The sequence below is a fragment of the Nelumbo lutea genome, chromosome 3, assembly GCF_056320005.1.
Source record: "Nelumbo lutea isolate HS-2025 chromosome 3, American lotus-T2T, whole genome shotgun sequence".
NCBI lineage: Eukaryota > Viridiplantae > Streptophyta > Magnoliopsida > Proteales > Nelumbonaceae > Nelumbo > Nelumbo lutea.
Genome location: NC_142686.1, coordinates 30,725,670 through 30,745,289, shown reverse-complemented (window position 1 = coordinate 30,745,289; position 19,620 = coordinate 30,725,670). Strand labels below are relative to the sequence as shown.

Sequence of the window (19,620 nt, the reverse complement as noted above, 5' to 3'; positions counted from 1 at the left end):
CTCCATCAGTTCCATCATCGGTTCAGCTAGCACCTCCATCATCAGTTCAACCAGCACCTCCATCAATTTCATTACTTGAGCCACCACGGGCAGCCTCACAGAAATATCAGCGCCGACAAACGATGGTTGACTCCACACATCTTCAACCCATACCACTCTCTATCAGTCCTTCTGAAACTCCAGATTCAACAGATACAATTCCAAGTATTCCTCTTGAGCCTGAGCCTGTTATGTTTTCTAATGTACCTAACACCATTGTTGCAGCTGATCCCATTGAGTTTGATATTCCCATTGCACTTTGTAAAGGGAAGAGAAAGTGTACAACCCATTGCATTTCACACCATCTTTCCTACAATGCCTTATCACCCTCCTACCGTGCTTTCCTTTTTCCCTGGATTCTGTCTCTATACCCAGGAATGTTATTGAGGCTCTCTCCAAACCTGAGTGGAAAACAACCATGCAAGAAGAGATGGAAGCCTTGGTTAAAAACCAAACTTGGGAAATAATTGATCTTCCTCTATACAAGGAGACAATTGGATGTAGATGGGTATTCACAATGAAGTATAGGGCCGATGGCAAGATAGAGAGGTACAAGGCAAGGTTGGTAGCAAAAGGGTATACTCAGACCTATGATGTTGATTATCTGGAAACCTTTGCACCGGTAGCTAAGATGAGTTCAGTTCGTATTCTTTTATCTCTAGCTGTTAAAAATGTTTTCCTCAATGGTGATTTACAGGAGGTATATATGGACATTCCAACAGGCTTTTATGAAAATGTTGGTAAAGGAAAGGTATGCAAACTCAGAAAATATCTGTATGGACTGAAACAATCACCTAGGGCTTGGTTTGATAGGTTCAGAGGGGCACTTATCGATTTTGGATACACACAAACCCAGTCTGATCACACCCTCTTTGTAAAGAGGAGAGAGATGCTCTGGTGTCAATTCTGATTGTGTATGGATGATATGGTGGTTACAGGAAATGATCTGGAGGAGATTGATGATCTCAAAAAATCATGGTAACAAGAATTTGAGATCAAAGATCTTGGTGAGCTTAAATACTTCTTGGGGATTGAAGTTGCAAAATCCAAGCATGGGATCTTCATCTCATAGAGAAAGTATGTATTTGACCTACTACGGGAGACTAGGAAGATGGGGACCAAACCAACAAACATTCATATTGATCCAAATCACATAATTAATGGTGGATGGTGAGTTGGTGAAAGATGTGGGGAGATATCAAAGAATGGTGGGCTGACTGCTATATTTGTGCATGACACGACCAAATATTTCTTATGTTGTCATTGTTGTGAGTCAGTACATGCATGCATCTCGGGTTCAACACTAAGAAGCTATTAGAGAATACTTGCATATCTGAAAAAGCACCCTGACAGAGGCATGACAATCTGAAGCTAGAATCCTATACAGATGTAGACTGGGCAAGATGCTTAGATGACAGGAGGTCTACATCAGGAGTGTATACCTTTGTAGGTGGAAACTTGATCTCCTGGAAGAGTAAGAAGCAAGCGGTTGTGGCGAGGTCAAGTGAGTATAGATCCATGGCTCATGGTGTCTTAGAACTTCTTTGGGTTAGATCTCTTTTGAGTGAGATTGGGGTGAAAGCAGAGTAACCTATGATGCTGTACTGTGACGATCAGACTGCAATCAATATTGCCCATAATCCAATTCAGCATGATAGGACAAAACACATTAAAGTTGATAGACACTTTATAAGAGAAAAGGTAACAGCCAGAGAAGTTTGTTTGCCTTATGTCTCTTCAGAGTTGCAGCTGACTGATGTTCTCACTAAAGGGGTGGCAAAGAAAAAGCTTGAACATTATCTACGCAAGTTGGGAATGTGTGACATTTACTCCCAACTTGAGGGGGAGTGTTGAAGATTAATCAGTTTTATGTTGTTTTTCTGAGTAGATGTTTTATGTTAGTTGTTAGATAGGAGGTGGGGACCACAGTAGTTATGTGAGTCCAAATTTTATTATGTTTTTTAGTCTTATATATGCTGTTTAATGTTTTGCTGCCTTATAAGGGCATAGTTGTCTTTGTACTGCTCTATTATTTTTAGTATAAATAATAAGTGAAGGGGGCGGCCAGATTATTGCTCTTTTCTTTTCAAGATCTCTTCTTCTCCTTCTCTCTTCCTTCTCTCTTCAAGAAACTACCTTTTCTATTCATATTTTTGAATTCAGCAGATTTCTACTACATGCATACTTGCAAATGGATTCCAGTTGTATGGTTGTGTCATGATGCATGATGTTGGATATACATTTCACTGGATTGACAAAATGACATAATCGTTCTTATTGGTGACTGAAGAAGATAGCATTTACTCTTTCAGGGTATCAAATGACCAAAACTTTGCTAAGAGAGTAGGAGGTGTTCTGATTGAATCAGGAACTGGAATGCAAAATAAGCCAAAAGGTAATCAGTGTAACTTTCTACTTATCATCTGTATCAATTGGAGGAAAAATTCTACAGTAAACTTTGTTAACACTGCAAATTTTGTCTCCCTTGTAGGATTCTCACCAGTGGACAAATTTCCACAAGCTGAATTTTCTCCTTACCAGAGCCTCAATTATGAGTGGAATCCTGCTGTAAGTTATTAATCAGTTTAATCTTTGATGAGAGTCTTATATAAATGGCTAAACCATATGGTGTGCTTCTTATGATAATCTATACTTGCACTTTTGATCCATATTATTGGAGTGATGAACTTATTTGCTTAAATGGACCATTTCCCAAAAATAACAGCATTTGAATTATCTTAACAATTCAAATTAAGTGCTCTGTTTTGAATGGTATAAATGTGGAAAGCATTGATTGGTAATTGGATTATTAAGAGCAACTGTAAATATGTTTTGGGCTATGGATTATCCAAAAGGGTTGTAGTTGACCCATGATTAGCTATACAATAGAAGCAATTATGCATCAAGGTGTTTTTTTTTTGAATGGGAGTATCAGATTTTTGTGAAATTAGTCATATCCCCCTCCTTGTGCCAAATCCTGATGAATCAGCCACATTCTGATAGATAAGTGAAAGTGTCATAACGTGTTCATCTTTGCAGGGATTTGGTATTTTGCGGAACAGCTACAACTTTCCTGTATTCTTGCTCTCCCCAGAGAGTACACTACTTCTGCAGGAGGTATAATGTCTTTTGAAGTTTTTTAATTCTTAAGTTATATTTTGTTATCTTGTTTTCATGATCCTGCAATTAATTTTCCAACGTAGTAATATTCTGATTAATTCTATAATTGGAGAGCTTCTTGTTTTCAAAATGTATTTCTAGTAAATGAAGTTTGCATTCTTATTTTTGATTCAACTTTATGTTGTCGATTTGTCTTCTAGATGAATTATGACTTGTTTTATAAATATAATGCTATGCTAGCTGTCCTATATGCAGATTGTCAATAAAAAGGAGAAGAATAATAAAGCACACACAACAGATGTGGCTGAATTTGATTTGGTGATGCAGGTAGAGAAGGTTCTTCTAAGTCCTTTTTAGATACCTTCAAAATGCTTAATGATCATTTCCTGAAACTATCTTCACAAGTTCATGTTAATAATCTTTGATACACCTGACCTTGATTAGACGACAAAAGCTGGAACTCATGATTCAGAATCTTGTCTGAAAGAACAGTCTTGTTTGCCCTTAGGTGGATACAGGTGAGTTTTTTGGTTTTTCTGTTTTGCATTATTTTGTTTGTACCTACAGATTTTGATTTTTGACCTTTAAATGTTGAGAACCAGTAAATTATTTTGAGATGCTAAGCTCTGGTTTCTCTTGATTTTTCTTTTTGCTCTTTTTACCAAGGTGCAAAGCAAACTTGACTGGCAAAGTGGCAAGGAATTACCTTATAATGCATAATTTTACTATGAATTGAGGATGTTTTATTTTGCCTAATCAGATGCAGCTTAACCTACCCTTATTGGGGCAGGGTGATCGTGAATATGAGAAAGTAAATTACTTTAATATTTCTTTCTATTTTATATATACATTTTTTTTAGTTTTATTTTTAACAAGTTAAAGTACTGTTATTAATTGCCAAAAATCTGATATCACATACAAGTATGAACCTTGTACTTAGAAATGCTATACAATGAATGCCTCCACAAAGTTGCATAGAACAAAAGATTTGTGTAGCTTTCATATTATTTATTATTTTTATTACAAACAAATACTTGTGATCAAAGTATGCTGACTATCATAAGCCGAGAAGGTTTTAAAAGCACAAGGCACAAAAAAGCGCAAAGGCCTTTTTGTGTTTGAAGCACAAGGTGCAAAATAAAAAAGTTCAAAATGAATTAATAAAATATTAAAAATAGTATTAATTAAAAAATCAAACTTCAATTTTAAACTAAATGTTTTAAAAAAGCCTATTAGCTCAAATTAAATACATAAACATAACATATAAAACACATTCAAAGTGAAAAAATGCAAAATAAAATAAAAAATATCATACAAAACATATGCATGTCAAACCTTTAATTTCTTTATTTCTTTCTCAATTTCATTATTTCAAATAGTTAATATGATGTTACATATTTTATTCCTAATTCTATAAATTGCCTTTGTACCAAGCCCCTTGAGGCAAGCCCAAAGAAATTCATGTTAGGGTCTTAAAATTCTTAATCCCTAAAAAAAGAATTTTATACTTTTAATTATCTTTTAAAAATATCTTTTATTAGGGTGATTTTTTTTTGAAAAAAGGTTATCTTTTATTAGGGTGAATGAATGAACATCATTTGCAAATAGGTGGTTTTTGGAGTGGAGTAGAACCCCTATTTGCTAATGTTGTTCATTCATTGATTCATTCATCATTCATCATTTATCATTCATTGTCTCAAGGAGCTTGGTTTGGGGGTCTGGAGACAGAGCCCTTGGCCCAACCACCATCATAGTTTTCAAGGCGCCTAGGCAACCATAGGGGGGTCAGTGGAGAATCTTTTTGGGGTTGTGACTACTATGAAGCTAGATGAGACCGATTATTTAACTTGGTCTCAATCTATTAAGATACATGTGTGTAGTAGAGGAAAATGGGGTTATATTACCAGGAGCAAGAAGAAACCGGAGGAGGATGATCCTACCTATGAAAGGTGGATGTAGGAAAACTACACAGTAGTGGGTTGGTTAGTGAATTCTATGCAACCACACATTAGTCAACATTATCTGTGGATAGAAACTACAAAAGAAGTGTGGGATAGTGTCACAGTGACCTGTTCCCAAAAGCTTAATGTTGCTCGGGCCTACAAATTGAAGCATGATGTGAATAATCTTAGTAGTCTACTTCTCTTTGGAAAGAGATTGATTTGATGGAGACTGTTGTTTGGGATTGCACAAAGGATGCAAAAACATATAGGGGTTTGGTGGAGAGAAATCGGGTCTTTTGAGTTTCTCGCCGGACTCAACTTAGAGTATGATATTATGAGGCAGAATGTTTTAGCAAAGGATGAGGTGACTTTGTCTTAGGCATATGCTAATGGTGAGCAGTGAGGAGAGTATAGGACATGTTCAGTCTGTTGAGCCACAGGTTGATCACTATGCTAATGTGGGGATGAAACCAAAGGTTAGCACTGGGAAGAAAGATGTTATCTGTGAATACTGCAAGAAGCCTAAACACACTAAAGACACATGTTGGAAACTACATCCAGAGTTTGGGTTCAGTCTGTTGAGCCACAGGTTGATCACTATGCTAATGTGGGGATGAAACCAAATGTTAGCACTAGGAAGAAAGATGTTATTTGTGAATATTGCAGGAAGCCTAAACACACTAAAGACACATGTTGGAAGCTACATCCAGAGTTTGTTCCTACCAGATTCAAGAAAGAAATGGTGGAAAAAGGGTTGAAACTGGAAAAGGTGGAAATGCAAATGTAGCCACCTCTTCACAAGGTGAACAAGGACAGGGTGGAGAGAAGTTAGTGGGAGAACAACTTGTAGCTACTGGGGCTGAATATGAGAAGTATGGCTGAATCATCAGTCACTTGGAATCCACTGCTATAGCTCCTTCAGAGACTGTTCCTTCCTCTACATTTGCTCACTCAGGTATTCGTGCCACTGCACATCATGCTTCTATATCAGGTACTCAAAAAACCTCTTGGATAATTGATTATGGTGCTTCTGACCATATGACCAGTGTTTCATAGTTATTCACCTCTTACCAATTTATCACGGGAAAGGGAGACATTAAGACCTCTAATGCCTTGACCTTATCATCTGTTCTTCATGTACTTAAACATAATACCAATTTGCTTTCAGTTAGTAATTTGACTAAATCCCTGAATTGTAGTGTGACATTTTTTCCTTCATATTTTGTTATTCAAGACATGGAATCTCAGAAGGTGATTGGGAGTGGCCATGAGGCGAATGGAATCTATCTGTTAGACATGCCTGAGCAGAGCCAAGTACAACCTAAGAGAACTGCATTTGTTTCAGAGTCCACTAGTCGTATTATGTTATGTCATAATCGTTTAGGTCATTTGTCATTTTCGAGTTATTTAAAGGAATTAGTCTATCGAGTTTTCATTGTGAGTCTTGTGAGTTCTCAAAGCATTGTAAGAGCACTTATCCTTCAAGCAATAAAAGATCAATTATTCTTTTTTAATATTGTTCACTCTGATGTGTGGGGGTTTTACCATTTACTATGTATGGGTGGGTATAAATATTTCATCTTGTTTATTGATATTTTTCACAATATACTTGGATTTACCTTATGTGTCCTCGAGCTGAAGTGCCTAAACTTGTGCAACAGTTCTATGAACACATACTCAGTTTAATACCCGCGTCAAAATATTCCGGTTAGACAATGCTAAGGAATATTTTGATAATGACCTTACCTCCTACCTTGAGAAGTTTGGGGTTATTCATCGGAGTTCTTATGTCTGCACTCCACAACAAAATGGAGTAGCGGAGAGGAAAAACAGACACATTATGGAAGTTGCAAGGAGCACTCTTTTTGCTACCCATGTTCCTGTGAAGTTTTGGGGTGATGCAGTTTTAACAACTACCTACCTTATTAACCACATGCCTTCTTGAGTCTTGGGACTAAAATCTCCCTTTGGAGTCCTCTTTCCTGATGTTGAGATTTTCTCTATTTCCTTTGAGGGTCTTTGGTTGCACTTGTTATGTCCACATTCCCAGTTCCAAAAGACACAAGTTTGAAAGAAAGATGATAAGGTCAAACAAGGGATTGTGAGGGAGAGTATGTTCTGGGCAGTTTTGTAAGAAAGATTACTGGGGGGCTCAACACCTACTTAGGGGTTGACAACTGTACTTAAATCTGGAAAGCTATTTTTAAGTTATATTAATGAAGTTACCGTTTCCAGTAAAAGAAAGTGTAGTGAGAATGGGCTGAATGGGCCCTAGTGTTCTTTATTTCTTTTAAGTAGTGTTTAAAAGTTATGGGCCTTATGGGCCTTTTTTTTATTTTCTTTAATTATTTCTTTAGTGCTGGCCACCTCATTAAGGGCATCCAAGTAATTGTACTCAGACTTAGAATTATTAATAAAAGTGATGAAAGGGGGCTAGAGAGAGAGGTTTGAATTCTTCTTTTCTCTCTTCCCTTCTTTTATTCTTCCACAACCTATTGCTGAAACTTCTTTTCTTTTTCTTTCTTTCTCTCTTTTCTTCTTTTCTTGCATTATCTGAATTACTGTCGGTGTAATTTTCAATTGAGTAATAAGGATGAATTTGTCATGTGTTCAGAAGCTCTTGAATCAATAACCCAAATGTTTGATGAAGAGGACTGAATAACACTAAGGGCAGATATTATACCTGTTTTTGTAAATGAGGAGAAGCAATGGGTGATTGTTTTAACCGAGCCATAGCTCGGTTGAGGATATCTACTTCTTTGGTTGTAAATTTTGGAAAGCTATTTGGTGAAGTGGAGGTTTGTTCCACATTGGAAGAGCGGGTACTGTTACCCTTAGAAACACCATTTGCAACATTTGGGCTGGCTACATAACCTGAACTGTAGTTGGGACCCTTGTTTGGCTTCTTTGTCCTTCCTCAAAGTCGCTGGTTTCAATTGTGGATGAATAATCCAAAAAGTATCCTTAGTAGGCCTCTCTCCCCCACAATGAGAACACTTCAAGTTCTTCTTATCCACCCCCTTTCCACCCTTAGAGCTGCTGAAAACAAGAACAGACTGCTCACTAGGCTGAAGAGGAACATGAATTCCTATTTCTTTCCTCCTCACCTCCTCATTCCTAATTAGATAAAACACATGATGCAGATTTGGAAGTTCATTTCTCCCTAATATTTGTGCCCTAATATTTTCATATGAGTGGTCTAAACCAGCAAGAAACTTGAAAGTTCTTCCTTAAATTTGCCTGTCATGCCTTTCTTTGTCTTTGGTGCTGTCCCACTCAAGGATTAAATGGTGATCAAGTTTTTCCTACAAACCTTCTAGTGTAGTAAAATAAGTTGCAACAATCATGTTTCCTTGAGTCAAACTAGAAATATCTTGATTCAGCGTGTAGATTCTTGCTATGTTCTGCTTTTGACCATAAGTGTTATACAGTTTTTCCCAAATCTTATGGGTTGTGGTATAGTGCTGAACAGTCCTCGCAATTTTAGGAGTCATTGAGGTTAGCAATCATGACATTACAGTTACATTTTCCCTACACCAATTTCTATAACTAGGTTCATTTTCCTTGGGCTCTTTAATCTTCCCATCAATGTAACCTTGCAGTCCATGGCTCACCACGGACCATCTTGCTGAAATGACCCATTCCTTATAGTTGTATTCATCTAGTTTCACATTAGTAATCTGTACCATCGGATTTCCAAGATCAATAATGTCTACAGTCCTGGAACCTCTAGATGCGACTTCACTTGTGTTGGAAGACATCCCGGACTCGCACAAAACTGTTATTTAAATGAGTAGAACAGGTCAAACAGCACTTCCTTTTGCTGAAACTCCAAAAAAAACTGGGCTAGAGAGCACACAAATCTCCTATATTGATGCTACTTACATTCAGCGGCTAGAACAAGAATCTCCTGGACCGATACTCCGTAGAGTCCAGTGGCTAGACCTGTTAACTAGGTCTCTCTAGTAGTCCATACAACTATTCCACAGTTTCTTGTCCTACCTGGGCATACCAGCAACTATTTTGAGCCTCCTTGGAGTTTTTTTTTAAGGAAAAAACCCTAGAAACAGCTTCAGTTAACCACATCAGCAGCAGCGCTCTCGTTGCTCCAACAATAATTAAAAAAAAAAGGAAGTTTAAGAAGAAAGAGGAGGTGAATAAGAGGGTAGACGAGCAGAATAAGAGCAGATTACAGCTCTGATACCATGTTTTTATTCAGATTCTTGATGAAGGGAGGCACACTCAATCCAGCCCATCAAATTGTTATTTATGTTAGAATGTTAGAGTGATGTTCGGCTGATAAGAGTTCTTATTAGCCCATTCTTATGTTTAACTTATCTTGTAACTGGGCTTGTGTTAATGGGCCTAATCCTGTTTAATGATTTAAGTCATCTGGGTGTCCCATCACTAATCAGGGGCATCCCAGTAATTTCTTGTACCTTGTACTATATTCATCTATAAATAAAGGACTGGTCGACTGGATAGTACAGTTCGACATTCTCTTCAGTTCTGTGGTTCTCTTCTCTTCCTTGCTACTTTGAGTATAGCTCTTCAGATTACATGGTATCAAAGCATTAGCTCCTTCCTGGTTTCAGCAGGCACACTCTTTTCTCTTGCTGTCTTTTCATCTTCTCTCTTCCTTTTCTGGGTTGCTGCAGTGAAGACCTAGGAGTGTAAGAGAGTAAAGCAAGTTCGAACCTAGGGTTTCTCTTGGTTGTAGGACTCAAGGGAAGTAAGACCCAGAAGTAGATGTCCTATTAGATTATCTCCAGCAAATAGTAGCTATTGGGCTACTAAGAGAGGTCTGTATAGGACAAACCTAGTTGAGGACTGATTTCAGCAGTCCTAGCACTAGCCGAAAGGGGGAGAGCTTCCTCTACAGTTGCAGCTTCGTGCTCCAGCAAGACTTGCGCAGAACAAGTGGTAAAGACTTAGCCTTCTCTACAGTTGCAGCTTCGTGCCCCAGCAAGACTTGGGCAGAACTGTGGTAACTTCAGTTACAGATTCTCTTCAGGTCGGTTATCAGTCCTACTTTGTGAACTTCAGTTACTGCACTGCACAGTTACTTCAGGTTGCAGAACAAGCCCTAACTGAAGTAACTTCAGTTACTAGCACTGTGAACTGGTTCAGTTACTTCGACCAGTCCTAAACAGCACTGCACAGTACCCGAACTGTGAACACTTCTACCAGCACTATGAACACTGTGACCACTTCGGCCAGTCCTAAACAGAACCACCTACAGCACTGTGAACAACTTTTGGACTGAAGTCAAGATGTCCTCACTATTCGGTGAAGTTTCCTCTAGAGATAACAGACCTGTTACAAGGTCCTCAAACCTGGAAAACCCTAATCTGCACAGCTTGCAGATTACAAGTGTGCTGCTAGATGAGTATAACTTCAGAGAGTGGTCTGTCTCAGCAATGCTGTTCATTACCTCTCGTGAGCTCACAGGCTATTTGGATGGAGACATGAAACAACCAGAAATTGGCAGTCCTGAATACACCGTGTGGCGCAAGGAAAATGCCACAGTCATGTCTTGGTTGCTGGCCTCTATGACTCTTAGGGTGGCCAGAACTGTTCATCACTTCCCCACAGCTGCTAAAATTTGGGAGAAAGTATCTAAGACATATGGCCAGAAAAAGAACAATGCTAGAATCTACAGGCTGAACCAAGACATTGCAGCCCTAAGGCAAGGAGACATGTCCGTGGCAACCTACTTTGCAACACTGGAAGGCCTCTGGGAAGAGCTTGACCACCATTTGATTTTGGATTGGGGAAATGCTAATGATAAGGGGAGGCATGATAAGCAGATTGAGGAGGGCAGAGCCTTCAAGTTTCTGGCGGGTCTTGACCCTGTATATGAAGGTATAAGGTCACAGATTCTAGGGAGAGATGAATTACCTGAGCTTCACCATGTCTACTACCTGGTGAGGAATGAAGAAGTAAGGAGAAAGGAGATGCAAGTTGACTCCCAGACACGGTCAACAGAACTACCTGGAGAACATTCAACCTTAGTCTCCACTAAGGGGAATAGATTTTCAGACAAGAAGTCCCTCAAGTGTACACATTGTGGTGGTGAGAAACACACAAAGGAGAAATGTTGGGTCCTGTACCCTCATCTGAAGCCAACTGCTCTGAGAAAGGACAAAAGGCAATATAAGGACCACACAACAAGTGGGAATCTTGCCACCAACAACAGTAGTGACAACTCACAGAGTATTCAGACAGTGTCATCTTCCACCGCAAGGCAGGCTGCCGACTCCTTTGGACCAAGTATTTTGGGCTTCACAGCTAGTGAGGTAGAGGTTCTCAGTCGGGCATTAGCTCGTCTGAAGAACAATTCTTTAGCTTCCACCTCTCTTGCCAAATCAGGTACAACCTCTGCATTTAGTGCATCTAGTTCCATTAATTCTACCTCTTGGGTGATTGATTCCGGAGCCACTGACCATATGACACATATGTCCTTATTCTCCACATATCATTTGTTGTCTGGCCAGGATAAGATGAGAGTAGCTGATGGGTCCCTCTCCACCATCTCTGGAAAGGGGGTGGTTGACCTAAGCAAGGATCTCTCTCTTAAATCAGTCCTACATGTTCCTAGTCTTACCTCAAATCTGTTGTCTGTCTCAAAGCTTACAAAAAACTTGAACTGCAGTATAACTTTCTTTCCTTCTCATTGTGTCTTCCAGGACAGATTGACGAGGAGAACGATTGGGAGTGGTCATGAGTATGGGGGCCTCTACTATTTTGATGAAGATGTCAGCTCAGCCTTGCAAGCTTCTACTACTAGTCCGGAAAGTGTGGAGTCAATAGCTAGGCTGCACTTGTGGCATGCTAGGCTAGGTCATTTGTCCTTTTCTTCCTTAGCAATGTTGTTTCCCGAATTATGTAAGGGCATTCTGAGTCAGAGTTTAATTTGTGATGTGTGTCAAATGTCAAAACAATGTAGATCAATGTATCCAATTTCTAGTAATGAAATTCAAGCCCCTTTTGATTTGGTTCTTTCTGATGTTTGGGGTCCTTCACCCATTGTTTCCATTGATGGCTTCCGTTACTTTATCAGTTTTATTGACCATTATTCTCGGTGCACTTGGATTTATCTGTTGAAAGGACGTGAAGAAGTTCCTCGGATAACTATGATGTTTTGCAAGATGGTTGAAACACAATTTGATAAAAAGATCAAGCAATTCCGTTCAGACAATGCAGCTGAATACTTTGAAAGATCCCTGAACTCATTCATGGAAGATGCAGGCATGTTACATCAATCATCATGTGCTTACACCCCTCAGCAAAATGGGGTTGCTGAGCGCAAGAACAGGCATCTATTGGAGACAGCCCGAGCCCTTCTTTTCCAGCACAATGTGCCCAAGCAATATTGGTCTCAAGCTGTTCTCGCTGCATCATACCTGATAAATCGGATGCCATCTAAGGTACTGGGTATGAAGACCCCTTTCTCTGTTTTGTGTCCCACTCTTCCAGAATTTCCTCTTCCCCCGCGGGTTTTTGGTTGTACATGCTTCATACATGTGAAAGATCCAAAGAAGACCAAGCTGGATCCTAAGGCTACAAAGGGAATATTTTTGGGGTACTCTCCTACGCAGAAGGGGTATAAGTGTTATGATCCAGTCTCCAAGAAAAAATATGTCACTAGGGATTTAGTCTTTTTTGAGTCTCAACCATATTTCCAGTCTTCTCAGAATCCTCTTCAGGGGGAGAGTAGTGGGTTGGAAGAGGATTCTCATTCTCCCTTCTTTTTTGTTCCCATTTCATCACCTTCCACTACTACTAGCTGTAACATTCCGGGTCAACCTAGTGAGACTTCCACTGTGCCAGTTGCTTCTCCAGATTCGGCTGATGCTTCTGAAGGTTCCAGTAAACAAGAGAAAGAGATACTTACATACAGTAGAAGGAAGAAGGCCCCTCAACCTCATGATTGCAACCAGTTGAACTCAGATCAATCTGTCTCTGCAATCCAAGGTAATTTTGACTCACTCAATTCAGATTTGGATTTTCCTATTGCTCTCCGTAAGCCTGTTCGTTCTTGTACCACTCGGCATCCCATATCCGATTATGTTTCTTACTCACACTTATCCCCTACCTATCATTCCTTTGTGTCTGCTCTTTCCTCTGTATGTGTCCCTTCCAGGTATTCAGAGGCGGCATCTGATCCAAGGTGGAAAGAAGCCATGAATGAGGAGATGAAAGCCCTAATGAAAGCAAGGGCATGGGAATTGGTGGACCTGCCAGAAGGGAAAGGCACTGTTGGGTGCAAGTGGGTATTCACAGTAAAGCACAGGGAAGATGGGTCAATTGAGAGGTACAAGGCCAGACTTGTGGCAAAGGGATTTACACAAAAGGAAGGAATTGACTACAAGGAAACCTTTGCCCTAGTAGCAAAGCTCAACACAATCAGGGTTCTACTGTCACTAGCAGCAAAATTCTCTTGGGAACTTCATCAGCTGGATGTGAAGAATGCCTTCCTAAATGGTGACCTTCTTGAAGAGGTATTCATGGAACCCCCACCTGGATATGATGTTGGAAAGAAGGTATGTAAACTAAGGAAAGCATTATATGGTTTGAAGCAATCTCCCCGGGCATGGTTTGAGAGACTTTGTTTGGCCATGAAGAAAGTAGGGTACACTCAGAGTAGTGCAGATCATACATTGTTTACAAAGAGACAAGATGACAAACTTACAACACTCATTGTGTATGTGGATGATATGGTGATTACTGGAAATGATGTGAAAGAGATGAAGAGGCTGAAGGAGTTCTTAGCATCAGAATTTGAGATCAAAGACCTGGGAAATCTGAGATGCTTTCTTGGAATTGAAGTTGCTAGATCAAGAGAAGGAATCTACATATGTCAAAGAAAGTATGTGCTAGATCTCCTAGAGGAAACAGGCATGATGGGGTGCAGGCCAGCAGACACTCCAATAGAACCAAGCCATGGATTACAAGAATCAATGGGTGAGGAATACTGTGATAAGGAAAGGTACCAAAAGTTGGTAGGAAAACTGATATACTTATCCCTTACTCGGCCAGACATTGCCTATGCAGTGCATGTTGTCAGTCAATTCATGCACTCACCAAAGACCCCTCATATGAGAGCAGTGGAAAGAATCCTCAGATACTTGAAGACTTGCCCAGGGAAAGGAATTCTATTCAGAAAAAACAACAAACTTGAAATTGAAGCCTACACTGATGCTGATTGGGCTGGGTCCGTTGGAGACAGAAAATCAACCTCAGGTTACTGTACATTCTTGGGAGGAAACCTAGTCACATGGCGTAATAAGAAGCAGAATGTTGTGGCTAGATCAAGTGCAGAAGCAGAATACCGGGCTATGGCACACGGGGTTGCTGAACTCTTATGGCTCAGGACTCTCCTTAATGAGCTTGGTATCAAGACTGAGGGTCCTCTCAAGCTGTATTGTGATAATAAAGCTGCTATCAACATTGTCAACAATCCTGTGCAGCATGACATGACAAAACATATTGAAATTGATCGACACTTTGTCAGAGAGAGAATTATTTCAGGAGAACTTTATGTGCCTTATACTCCATCAGAGATGCAGATTGCAGATGTATTAACTAAAGGGCTGGCATCAACGAAGTTCAGGGACATACTTGGCAAGCTAAACATGATTGATATTCATGCTTAGCTTGAGGGGGAGTGTTAGAATGTTAGAGTGATGTTCGGCTGATAAGAGTTCTTATTAGCCCATTCTTATGTTTTAACTTATCTTGTAACTAGGCTTGTGTTAATGGGCCTAATCCTGTTTAATGATTTAAGTCATCTGGGTGTCCCATCACTAATCAGGGGCATCCCAGTAATTTCTTGTACCTTGTACTATATTCATCTATAAATAAAGGACTGGTCGACTGGATAGTACAGTTCGACATTCTCTTCAGTTTTGTGGTTCTCTTCTCTTCCTTGCTACTTTGAGTATAGCTCTTCAGATTACAATTTATATTAGGGCAACAATAATACATGAGTTGACAATATTACCCCCTCCCCCCATTAGTAAGAGGTAATGTAACTCAAAATAAAAGAAGGGATGAAGGGATTAGAAGGGCTAGGGGTAGACCAAAAAGGACATGGGTAGTAAGAAATGAATGAAGCACCAATAATTTAACAATGGACATGGCGTTAAACAGAACGGAAAGGTGAAACAGGATTCATGTAGCCTTATAGTTGGGATAAGGCTTGGATGATGATGAGACAAGCTGTAAAAATTAGGGAATTTATCTTTGAAAGTGATATCCCCCCCCCCCCCCCCCCATTAGGATTCAATCCGTAATGCTTTTGGTGACAAAATGCCACAACTTGTTTGCTTCTAGAGGAAACTAACACAGCTATTTTCCCAACAATGACATGTTCCTCAAAATTTTGCCCAAACCCAAGCCCCCATCCTTCTTCATCCCTAACATTATCTCCTATTTAACAAGATGGCACTTCTTGTTGTCACTTGAGTCCCAAACAAAGTCTCTTATCACCTTTCTTAATCTCTTTGCTACTTGTACAAGTATTTTGAATACTGATAGGAAGTGCATTGGGAGATTTGTCAATGCAGCCTTGATAGAGTTATCCTTCCACCCAAAGAAATGCAGTTTCTTTTCCATGAGGCCAGCTTCTTATTAATTTGTCCACCATAGTGCATTGGAAGATTTGTCAATGCGGCCTTGATAGAGTTATCCTTCTTCCCAAAGAAATGCAGTTTCTTTTCCATGAGGCAAGCTTCTTATTAATTTGTCCACCATAGTGTTCCAAAAGTTAAGGGACCTGGGGTTCCCTCCCAGATGTAATTCTAGATAGGTAATAAGCCACAAAGTAATTGAACAACCCTAGGCTTCAGTGTAACGTAATTCTTCATCTCTACTCAATTTAACCCCCCACTTGGAAGCCTTTTTCCCTAAATTGACCTTCAAGTTTGGCATTCTCTAAAAGCACTGGATTAAAAGCTTCACATTCCTTATCATATTCTCTCTAGCATCCTCAAAGAATATAATGATGTCATCAGCGAATTGCAAGTGAGAAACTACTACCTATTCACGCCCTATTCTGAAGCCTTTAGTGAGACCCCTATTATCTGCTCTGGAAATGTGGGCCATGTGGCAACTGAGCACATATGCTACTAATGTAATTTGTGAATAAGAAGGGTGAAATGGGGTTACCCTGTCTAGGGCCTATCCTCACAGGAAAGAAATATTTAGCCAAGCCATTCACTAAAATACTGTAAGGAGAACATCCTAAACAATCTCAAATCCACTTCCTCTATCTCTCAGTGAAACCACTCTTTTCTAAGACCTCCTCCAGGAACTCCCAGCTTGCAAACCCAACCTTTTCTCCCTGATTTTCTCATTTCTTGGGCACACTCATTTGTTATAAGGATTTAATCAATTATTTGTCTTGTACAAAGTCACAAACACCCCTTGATATTAATTACAGAGGCTAGCACCTTTTTCAATCCTAAGAGAAAGAACCTTGGAAATGATTTTGCAAAGCCCCCCTATTAGGCTGATGGGTCTAAAAGTCCTTGGGATGGGCTGCCCATCTTTTTTAGGGATTAGGGCAACAAAAGTGGCATTTACTCCCCCATTAATATATTTGGGATTTGGCTCGACGGGATCTGGAAGATGTTTCTTTCCTTGCATCCTTTTATTTTTAATTAAATATAAAGTCTTTTCTGTTATTGATAAAAAAACTCCTCAAAAACATCCATTAAGTCATCCTTTGTTAATGATACCTCTTCTCAAAAGACTTCTTTTATTCTCTAGGCTCAGCTTATTTGCACTGTGAGTTTCATGTGCACTGGTATAAACGTATAGGAGTGCAAATAGGCTAAGTGTAAATTCTGGTTTTCTTTTGCTTCAGATTCGACTGTCTTTTTTATTTGTGAGAAGTAAAATGGAATAGTCTTCACTTTATATGAAAGAGAACAGAAGTAGGAGGGCTGTTTGTTTGGGAGTGAGGTAGGAAGCAAGGTGATGCAGCCCTACTTTATATAAGAGAGGTCAGAGGATTGAGGTAGGAATGTGGTGTAAATTTTTGCATCAGTTTTTGAGATGCAAACCTTGCACTCCCAGTGAGTGCAAATGAGACAAAAAGTATGGATTTTGTATCAGATAAAGTGCAAATCATAGTTACAAGCAAATGGATACAAAACTGAACCAAGTGCAAAATTTGTATCCTGTTATGATTTGCACTGCAAGCAGAATTCTAATATCAATTTTCAAGAAACTGATTTTTATTTTTCATAAGGCTCCAATTGTTTGCATTGCATAGCAATGTAAATGGGAAAGTGCAAATTCTGGTCCCCTTTTGCCTCACATTTTACATTGTTTTGTTCATATGAGAGGAGTAAAATAGGAAATAAAATGATGTGGTCCACACTTTATATGGGAGTAAATGAAGGTTGAGGGAATGTGAAGCAAGGCTTTCATCATTTTTTGGGATGAAGAATTTGCATTGACAATGAGTGCAAATAAGGCTAAAAGTGCAAATTTTACCCCAAGGAGTGCAATTTTTTGTTATGAATAATACATGTGAATCCAAACAGGGTGCAAATTTGGAACCCAGTTTGGATTTACACTGCAAACAATCAGAGCCTAAAAGGATGATCAAAATTATCTTTGTCCTTTATATTTTAATAATTTATTTAAGGTTTGTGTTAGATAAAAATATTATATTATTAACTGTATGTACTATGCAAGTATATGAATTCATACATTACTTAATGGCTATTAGTTATAAATGGTAGAACCAAATTGGTTCCCACAATTTTTATTGTTAGATTATATGAGTTGGCTATCTATGAAAGGGAAAGGTCCCTTATTTTTTTCATAATAAAATACAAATTTATTGAAAGAAAAAAGAAATACAAGGAAACAATTTGCAAAAGCTGATGTCAAGGCCTCATAAGAGGGTGGAGGGTAGGTAGAAACCGAGTGATTGTTACCCATCTCCAATTTGCAGATGACACTATATTTTTTTGTGAAGGAAACAATGAGGAGTTGGTGGAAAATTTGAGGGTGCTGCTGAATAATTTTGTGGGAGTAATAGGGCTGAGGATAAATTGGACCAAAAGTGGAATTGTATGGGTCAATTTGGAGGAAGGAGAACTAATAAGATTTTGGGAAATCTTAGGGTGTTAGATCAGAAGCTGGCCTATTAGTTACCTAGGTTTACCCTTAGGAGGAAATCCCAAGTCAGCTGATTTTTGGAAACCAGTGTTAGAAAGGTTTGATAGGAAGTTAGCCCTTTGGAAGAGGAATTACATTTCTTTGGGTGGAAGAATAACCCTAATTAGAGCCACTCTGGCAAACCTCCTCACCTATTTCCTTTCAACTTTTAGAATCCCTTCTAAGGTAGCAGGGTGCTTAGAGAAGTATATGAGAGATTTCCTATGGGACCCAAGATAGGAAGGGAAGGATCACTTGATCAAGTGGGAGTAGGTTAGTAAACCCAGGGAACAAGGGGGTTTGGGAATTGGGAACATCCTTTTGAGGAACACATCTCTACTAGGTAAGTGGCTTTGGAGGTTTCCCTTTGAGGGCGACAGGTTGTGGCACAAAGTGATTGAGAGCATTCACGGGGTGGTTGGAAATGGCTAGGATGCAAAAGTTTCCCCTCACAGGTCTTTAGCTTCTCCTTGGAAAGCGATTCATGAAATCTATCCTACTTTCCTCAATTCCATCCAGTTCGATGTGGGACAAGGTAATATAATTCTGTTATGGGAAGATCTATGGGTAGGGGAAACCCCACTAAAAGACCAATTCCCTGATCCCTTTGCGCTATCTAACCTTAAGGGGGAAGCTATATCCATGTTGGGATCACCGTGTCCAACTGGTGTGAACTGGAATTTGGGCTTTAGAAGGGGACTAAGGGAGAATGAGTGTGAATCCTTAATCCGTTTGCTAGAACTCTTAGGGAAGATCCACTTGGACCCTTCGTTGGAAGACTCTAGAATCTGGGTAGGCTCTCCAGACGTCCTCTTTTCTTGCTTCTCTTTCTTCAAAGTACTTGCTTCCCCCAACCCTCTAGGTGGGATTTTCCCTGTGAAAGAAATTTTGTGCAAGCCTATTCCCCCGAAGATCCAAGCTTTCTGCTGGGAAGTATTCCTTGGTAAGGTAAACACTTGTGATATGCTGCAGAAAAGAAGGCCATATATTTGCCTTTCTCCTCATGTGTGTTCACTGTGTAAGGAAAGTGGTGAGACCCTTTCTCATTTAATGATATCTTGTTCTTTTGTGCATCGAATTTGGGAATTCTTTTGTATTCTCTTTGGCTGCAGGTGGGTTCCCCCTTAAGATGTGGCAGGACTCTTCAACCATGATTTCTTGAGACAGAGAAAGAAAAGAGGGATGGTAATGTGGAAAGCAACAAAGGCAGAAATTTGTTGGGTAACATGGGAAGAGAGGAACAACAGAATTTTCTTGGAAAAAAGTAGAACAATAGAGGAAGTGATTGATAGTATCAAGGTGAAAGTAGCCCATTGGGTAAAACCCTCAGACTGCTTTC

At 39.5% G+C, this 19,620-nt stretch overlaps 1 protein-coding gene across 2 annotated transcripts in view; it reads left to right on the top strand.

Annotated features, from left to right (window-relative positions):
• Positions 1–2,168: 2,168 nt before the first annotated feature.
• The window catches only part of LOC148863996 (Zn-dependent exopeptidases superfamily protein), a 35,068-nt gene continuing 17,616 nt past the window's right edge, over positions 2,169–19,620 (top strand). The window contains exons 1-5 of one of the 2 annotated variants that reach the window (XM_088976766.1): positions 2,169–2,434; positions 2,531–2,607; positions 3,079–3,156; positions 3,415–3,486; positions 3,604–3,677. In XM_088976766.1, the coding sequence (XP_088832892.1) occupies positions 2,416–2,434; positions 2,531–2,607; positions 3,079–3,156; positions 3,415–3,486; positions 3,604–3,677 (320 nt within the window). In that variant the 5' untranslated portion in view covers positions 2,169–2,415. Of the gene's footprint in view, positions 2,435–2,530; positions 2,608–3,078; positions 3,157–3,414; positions 3,487–3,603; positions 3,678–3,830; positions 3,971–19,620 lie in introns of those variants that run through there. The other variant, XM_088976767.1, reaches the window with a different exon arrangement.